The sequence below is a fragment of the Bactrocera neohumeralis genome, chromosome 2 (genome assembly GCF_024586455.1).
Source record: "Bactrocera neohumeralis isolate Rockhampton chromosome 2, APGP_CSIRO_Bneo_wtdbg2-racon-allhic-juicebox.fasta_v2, whole genome shotgun sequence".
Classification (NCBI taxonomy): domain Eukaryota; kingdom Metazoa; phylum Arthropoda; class Insecta; order Diptera; family Tephritidae; genus Bactrocera; species Bactrocera neohumeralis.
In genome coordinates, this window is record NC_065919.1 from 37,223,223 (window position 1) to 37,231,906 (window position 8,684).

At 35.3% G+C, this 8,684-nt stretch overlaps 1 protein-coding gene across 1 annotated transcript; it reads left to right on the plus strand.

Moving 5' to 3' along the window:
- Positions 1-938: 938 nt before the first annotated feature.
- LOC126762319 (bile salt-activated lipase) lies at positions 939-3,153 on the plus strand. Its single transcript, XM_050479014.1, has 5 exons — positions 939-1,817; positions 1,939-2,149; positions 2,212-2,529; positions 2,605-2,737; positions 2,906-3,153. The coding sequence occupies exons 1-5, from the start codon at positions 1,005-1,007 to the stop codon at positions 3,078-3,080; spliced, it is 1,650 nt and encodes a 549-aa protein (XP_050334971.1). The 5' UTR covers positions 939-1,004; the 3' UTR covers positions 3,081-3,153.
- The last annotated feature ends 5,531 nt before the right edge of the window (positions 3,154-8,684 follow it).

Sequence of the window (8,684 nt, forward strand, 5' to 3'; positions counted from 1 at the left end):
GTGCCACCGCCACCGAAACACCGAGTTTCACACAAAATTTAATCGCGTACCTCTGCTTTAACGAAAGCTGCATTTTCGGCTTGGACTACTCTCCAGGTGCTCAAAGGCAACTGACCAGCCGCTCTTTCGTTAGATAGGAACGCCCTCTACCGAAGCCAGTCTGTTCGCACACGCTGCGAAGTACAGTCGCGGCGGAAGAAAATCACTCCTATTACTTTCCGGACAAACCCTGTACATATGTACATGCAATCGTGCCTACTCGAAATATACATATGTATGTAGAATGTAGTACGTTGTATGCTTACCCCGCTGGAAATCGTGTTAGTTCAAAGCTCAAACAGAACTGTCTCATTAGCAAGTGGTACTGGCCTGCCTATTCTGTATGTTCTACTAACATTATTTTAGAAAGTACATTTTACTGATCTGATCACCATCAGCGTGCATCATTTCTATTTGCATTAAATTAAAAATCAACATGCTATATGTACATATGAAGTAGACACTATACATTTTCTCGCTGGTCTGGTACTTTGCTTTTCTAAACACTTTCAAACGAGAAATAAATTTTAGGAACAGTTATATGAAAAATGTAAAACTACCGAGTATAAGTATATTTACTACCAGCTCAAAAATGCTCAGATAATTACATAAGAACAAGAGCTAATAATAATCTTAATTCACAATCCACTAAATAAAAAAAAAAGTTTAATTAAATTCAGTAGAAAAATAATTATGTTATGCACCTTTTAAATGGAAAATACAATAAGTATACATACATACATGTACATATGTATGTACATACGATTTACCTAAAAATGTAAATATCAAGAGGGGGTTTTCTTGCATCCCTTCCCACAAAACATGATGTATGAGTGACTAAGTGTGTACAGTTCCCGCAATCGCAGTCGCAGTCACTTGTAATGTCACATACTGGGAAATAAATACGACAAATCGCGCTCTACTTTGTTCAGTTGAAAGTCGTGGTTACACATTAAGTGATCGAAATGAAAATACAGATCTGCCATATAATTGGCATTGCCTTCGTCGCAGCCTCCTTAAATTGCACTTTTGCAATTCAAGTGAACACTTCATTGGGCAAAATACTGGGTACAACGCTTAAATCCCGTTTGGGAGCAGACTTCTATGCCTTCCGAGGTATACGCTATGCGCAATCACCTGTAGGAGAATTACGCTTTCAGAACCCTAAACCATACCCGGCTTGGAAGCCAACAGTTCTCGATGCGACCGAAGATGGCCCCATGTGTCCACAAGTAACGGAAAATATAACCGATTTGTCGGAGGATTGTCTACGCTTGAATATTTATACTAAGGATTTATACGCCAAGAAACCGGTTGTAGTATATTTGCACCCAGGAGGATTTTATGGTGTATCAGCGCAGAGTAAAAACTTTGCTGGTCCGGAGAATTTTATGGATCGCGATATTGTATTGGTAACTCTAAACTATCGCTTAGGGACATTAGGATTTTTGGCTTTGGGCAGTGCTGAAGCGCCCGGCAATGCTGGTTTGAAAGATCAAGTTGAAGCACTACGTTGGATTCAGAGTCATATTAGTAACTTCGGGGGGGATCCAAATTCAGTAACACTTTTCGGCTACAGCGCCGGTAGTTTTAGTATTGGTTTACATTTGATGTCCCCCATGTCAAAAGGATTATTCCACCGCGGCATTATGATGAGTGCATCGCCATTGGGACAATTCAACTACGAAACACGACAGAAAAGATTGAGTGATAGACAAGCGGAATTGTTGAATTGCCCGAAAGAGCCTTCATCCGACTTGGTAAAATGTCTAAAAAAGGTAAACTTAAATAAATATTCTGTAAGAATTGTGCTAACACTGTAAATAACCTTGAGTAGTAGCAACCGTTAATGCATTTAAAATAAATTATTAATGCATTGTTTTTTGTTTAACTAATTAGAAACCAATGATGGATTTTGTGAATACTTCGGCTCTAATGTTTGATTTCAATTGGAACCCTGTTTTGAACTGGATGCCAGTGATCGAAGAAGATTTCGGACAAGAACGCTTCTTACTGGAGAACCCTTACAAAACTATACAAAGTTCCAATTTCCAGAGAGTACCAATTATAATTGGTATAACGGAACATGAGTTTGTCGGCGGAGCCTATTGTAAGCAATATTGAAAAATATTTAAACAAAACATTCATCACTTACTATTGTGTAATACATAGATATACAAAAAAATGAAACCACGAGAAGGTGGTTGAATGAGGAGTTTGAAAAATATGCACCCATTGTACTAATGTATGAACGAGACACATTACGTTCCAGGAGTATAAGTAAGACAATGCGATCTAAATATTTGGCGAATGCCACCTTGGAGTTGCCAAACACTTTAGACTCTTTCGGGAAACTCTACTCTGACGGCATTATTGGCTTCGAATATCACCGATTTTTGGATCTTATCTCTCGTCTGACGACCGTCTACACATACCTCTTTACTTATAAGGGTCGCTACAGTCATTTTACTTTAAATAACGAGGTTTATGGTAAGTTGCATCGACCCAATCTCTTATACAATATCCGTAGATCTCTATCTAATAAATATACATACTATATTAAAGGCGCCGTACACCATGATGAATTATTATACCTCTTGCATGTACCCGTTAAGACACCGCTCTTCAAGAAAACAGATCCCGAAAATGTAGTTATTGAAAATTTAACTCGCATGTGGGCGGAATTTGCCAAAAGCGGGTAAGATATTTTAAAAATTCACAAAAATCGGATCAGTCTTAAAACTTAAATATCAAATAAGGTAAAGAATCTGAAAGTTTAAATAATGAAGATGACAGTGATTGCATCCAACTCAAAAAAGGAGAGTAGATACGAAACATTTTGTAAATATATTGTATTTATTTTTAGAGATCCGAATAGTGCAACCGATGAGTATTTGAAAGATATCAAATGGCCCCCTTATACTGAGGATAAGAAATCTTACTTAGTAATTGGGAAGGACTTGGATATTGGGGAGGGTGGAATTTTCACACAGCGATTCCAAATTTGGGACGAGCTATTTCCGGTGCCTAAATTCGCCTAAAGTACACTAATAATGTACATAGTTATGTACATTGAGAGTGAAAATATATTAAATTAAAATTTCTATGAGCAAATTTGGAGTGTATAATTCTGTACGTATATTCACATTAGGGCTCTTAAAATTATTCGAATAACCTGAACACCGATTATTCGAATATCCGGTTGTTGTATAGTTGCTCTTCTGCGAGTATTTGAATAAATTAAAATTGTCTATATACTGCAAAGTTTCTATAAACTTCTATGTGTACGTATAAAAAATGTGTAGAAGTTGAACGCTTACTATTAGAATAGCCAACAAAGAACAGCTAACCGGATAGTTGAAAATGAGCGGTGAATCGAATAGTCTAAAAATGTGCTACTTGCACAGGGTAAAGAGTTCTCAAAATTCCTAATTTACATAAGATATAATCAAATACTAAAATGGTTGTCTGCCGGCATTGTAATCAATATTTCTGTTCTGTTCAAATTGTTTTGAGGAATGACTGTAGTGTTCAGAATACGGTTTTATTACTGTATGTTATTAAAAGAATAATATCTAATTAGTATCTAATAGAAAATGTGAAATTTTGCAAAAGTGAAACAAAGTTAGAACGAACGGCCTCAAAAATATATAATATATTCTTCACCATCTCTTATCCAATATACACATTTCTTACATTTTTAAATATATTTTTTTACGTTTTTTTTTAGAAAGTTATCCAGTTATTGAAAGCTCACGATAAAACACTTCCGAAAGAAATTTTAAAACTTAACTTAAATTTAAAATCGACCCTATTTATTAGGAAACATTATGTTCTACAAGAAACCGCGATGAAAAAAAATATTCTAAACGGTTCAAAAGTGATGGCACTTTTATTGAAAAACAAGATTAAATGCTAACTTCTGTTGCACCGAAGCAACATACTAAATATTCTATGCAATAACTTGATTTCCATCCGCGTTGTCAGCAGAACTTCTATCAGGATCATCTGAAATAAAAAATACGTGTTTTAGTAAAGAAAATAAGCTAGATATTGGACGAAGAAAAAAAAAATTAAAATAGGATTTTTGGCAGACGTTTTTTAAAAAAAATGCAAATTTCGATGAAAATTTCTCGACATTTTTTTTTTTTAAACAGTTGTAACTAAAAAAAAAATCCTTCGTTCAAGACCTTGTAAATGATATCTCGAAGACCTTCAATTTCATCAAGATCGGTTAAGTAGTTCGCGAGAAATCTTGACAACCGACTTTGAAAACACAGTTTTCAGAAAAACGCGTTCAAAGACGGCCCACTTAGTCTGACTAGCCCCGAGGACACAAGTTCTCAAGGCTGTATCTCCGAAACTATTAGTTGGATCAACTTGAAAGTTTAGGACAATATTCTAGAGATATTATAGAATTTAATAAGACAAAAAAAACTGAAACTGTGGAACCCATGTAACCCCATAAGATAGCTAAATGCTATAATGGTGGTTCGATAGCGATTTCGACAAATAAGCTACTTCTTACAGAGAGCAATGGACTTGTGCAAAATTTCAGATCGCCACCTTTTAAAAATATACTAAAAATCCTGTCTTGCAAGAATATTGTTTCTCTGTAAATAGCCTCATTTTTAGTCATAAATTCGATAGGTTTTTATTTTATTGTATCATCCTCATATATAGATGCAAATTTGTATCCGATGTGTTGGGTTCGCCACTCTACTAATCGATTGCAACGAACTCGATTTCTGGCAAATTCTGCAAATATTTGTGTGATTTAATCGAAATTAGCGTCGCAAAATGTCAGAGGGACAGGCAGCCGAAAGATTGATCATCGGTTGATGGCAAAACAATTATTTGATGGCAACAGAAGTGGCTGCAAAATTGATAGGACATTAGCCTGTGGTGAGTGTCCTGCACATATGTAAGTACACCAAATACGCGCAAGTAACAGCCACGTGTGTTCAACCATTTCGTTATCACCAGCGTGACACACTCGACCCAGCTTCTTCACCCACACTGTGTATTCAACAAACTAAAAGTTCAAATTTATAAAAGAAAATAAGAAATCGTCAGGATAATCGCTGTCCAACAACTTTTGCATGTAGCGGAAACATACATTCGCATGCAACGAATTGTGGCCACCAGTGTGGGCTAATGGATTTTTGATTCCAGCATTTTCATCAATACAAGTCACAGTTGATGGCGAATTCTCGCACAATCCTCCAGTTTGCGCATAAGGCGCAAATGACCGTTAAATATGTGTATATACTATACATATATGAAAAGTGTGTGCGAGTGGTTGCATTTTTTATCACTTATGTAAACAAGCAATCAACAGTCGCAGCATTTGACGCTGACACTTATTGCTCTCATTGGTTTTATGGTATGGTTTTTGCGATCGGTGTAGGAAAGTTATTGCCAAGCACTGCGGTCAAAAGAAGACGGCTGCTTGTGCCAATATTTGCATTTATGATAGATTTACGAGCTTGCAACATTTGGTCATTTACCCTATTTTTATTTCCAGGGCTGTGTATTAAGTTACAATAACAATACAAATGGATTTTTAAGTGGTAATAAGAAAAGGCTTTGCAGAAGCTATACTTGATATAATATTTATAATTATTAGATAACAAACTTAAGAATTTGTTATTGTATATTTGGACAATTAGACATTGTCACGCCCATAAACTCACTTTTTCCGTAAAAACATAAAGTGATGGGACTCAGTGGCCGATTAAGGCACGTAACGCAGGTTTAGAGAGTCACTGTTTATAGAATCACTGTTGAGAGGGATATGTGTGATTGTAAAAGAGTAAAATATGTGGTGGTGGTCCTATCCTCAAATAAATTTAATGTAAATTAGAACTCAAAGAGTACTAAAACTAAAACTATATATTATAAATACGATAACTGTGATGAATGTGAGAAATGAGGGATTAATTTAAAATCTGAATAGCAGACTTTAACAGAACTTCGTTCTCATATTGGCATTGTATCATCTTGACACAGTATAGAAATGGAAGAGATCTGGCTACAATCACATCCACTTCTCTCATGTTAGCTTCTGCAAAAATGATTTCGAGGAGAGGTCGAAAAATAGATTCGAAAAACGAGGCTTGGGACCAACTTAATTTTTTATTAATATTTTGAAACTTTCAGAAAACATAAATAAAAATTCCGGGCAACTGTCACTTTTACGTTTTGAGAGGGCAACACTTTGACAGGCCGAAGATAAGACAGCATTGCAACATTTATGTGAGAAAAGAAAACTCTATAGCTAAATATAGCGTTAGAAGTTGTGTGGTATGTATGTACATTATGCTATCTGTTCTCTTTTGACCCGAACTGAAAAAAAAAATCACGTATTTTAATGTCATCTTCAAAATATGCTTCTGAGTCAATACAAGTATACCAACGCCGTATCAAAATTTCCATACACTTGGTATACGTCTTGGATTGGACAGTCTGGACGTCATATTCATAACCCACGTTTCGTCACCACCACCAGACACATCATTACTGTTTTTTTATATAAGGTCCTCAGCTTCTGTTCCATATAATACTTTTCCCAAATTTACTCGACGTCGTTTTGCAGGATTCAGATATTTTGATACGAAGGTAGCATTGGCGCGGTTTATATACAAAACATTAACCAAAATACGCTCAGATAAAGCTAGACGGCTTCAAGCTAGAAATAAATATTTTCTTTTCTAACCCAAATGCGTCTAACCCATACAACGCTAATTCATATTCATAAAGAGAGTACGGGATCTTTACATTTAAAGCAAATCATGAAAAATTCTTTTCGGGAAAAATTCGAAATGCAACCTTTACTAATATTTAGAGGTTAGTACACAATATGAATACTTTCGAAATTCCGGTTGATTTTATATCGTATCTAGCAGTCAATATGTGCGATATCTTAATGAGATTCAGAAAGAGTCTCTTCCTAATAGCATTGTGTACTTCTGCCTAAAAAGCATAAAATCAGATGAATACTTCCCCTAGCTCACATACGAGTATACCTAATACAGTGAAATCGCTATAATTCGTACCCCGTTAATTCGTAAATTAATTAAAAATATTAGAGGGCGGGGCTATGCCCACCTATTCAAAATTTTTTAACCGCAGGTGTCCCTTGCTACTGCGATCCCCTGTGCAAATTACAGTTTAAAATCGTAATTTAGTGCTTATTTATGGCACTTTATATGTTTTCGGTTAATGGCGATTTGTGGGCGTGGCAGTGGTGCCATTACGCCCATCTAGAACTCAATTTTTTTTGTACTAAGGTACCTGCATACCAAGTTTTATCAAGATATCTCAATTTTTCATTTGTTTATATTATGTTTCAAATAATTTGGAAAGTTTTGCATAAATAATAATAAATGAATTATTCATATTTTTTTAAGTATTTTGAGTATAGTTGATTAATTTTTGTGTGAACCCATCCAATAAGTGTGCAAAGAAATTTAAAAACCGTGCTGAAAGAAATGTTTATACTCTTGCAACCAGTTGCTACAAAGTATTATAGTTTTGTTCACCTAACGGTTGTACGTATGACCTAAAACTAATCGAACATCCGGGCAACAAAAGGTTATATACATACATATGTATGTATATACATATGTATATGTATATGATCAGGGTGACGAGAAAAGTTGAAATCCGATTGACCTTCTGTCTGTCCGTCCGTCCGTGCAAGCTGTAACAAGAATCAAAATTGAGATATCTTAATAAAATTCTGTATGCAGGTTTCTTAGTACAAAGAAAAGTAAGAGTACGTAGATGGCCGTAATCGGACCATTGCCACGCCCACAAATAATTTGGCATAGGTGATTGCAGTATTCAGGGGCGCCAGTGGGCAAAAAATTATGAAAAAGTCCGTTCTCTAATAAGTTTAATGCATATATCTCCTAAACCACAAAAGCTAAAACCACCAAATTTGCTGTACCGAATATAAAGATTTCCGAACATCCGGCAGACTTTACTCTATATGATTAGTTTTTTAGTATGTTAGTATGTCATGTTAATAGTATGTGGTATTGGGAAAAATAGATAAAATCTGGTCGATACTAACCCAACTTCCATATATTACATAGTTTTCTAACAAATCTTATGTGTCTGTCAGTTTAGAAGTTATATATAGTATATGTACTACTCAAATTGAAAGGTGAATTTTGAATTTATACTTTGCGTGTTTTTCGAATCGGTAAATTTTTTTCTGTAAGTTAGCTCAGATAACCATCACGACGACGATTTTTCCAAGTGCTATGATGACTGGCAAATGCGTTGGCATAAGTGTATTTGCAATTGACAAAATTCACCTTTCCATTTGATCACAGAGCATCTTTATGTTCTCTGAATCAACCTTCTTGTGCTGAGCGCATAGATAGTGAGACTTCAAGCGACATCTGTCAAATATTAAAATACACACGTTCTTACGGGCACAGTTATGTAGTCGTGCAGTTGTCTAAATAAGTGTTTCCTTAAGAACGTGTGTTTTTTAATATTTGTCAGATGTCGCTTGAAGTCAGTCGCTCTCTATGTGTTCAGCACATCTCTGTTAACATTCTCATTTTTCAAGTTCACATTTAATAATTCGTCTGATTGAACACACCCATTAAGTTAAGTGCAATTCATTC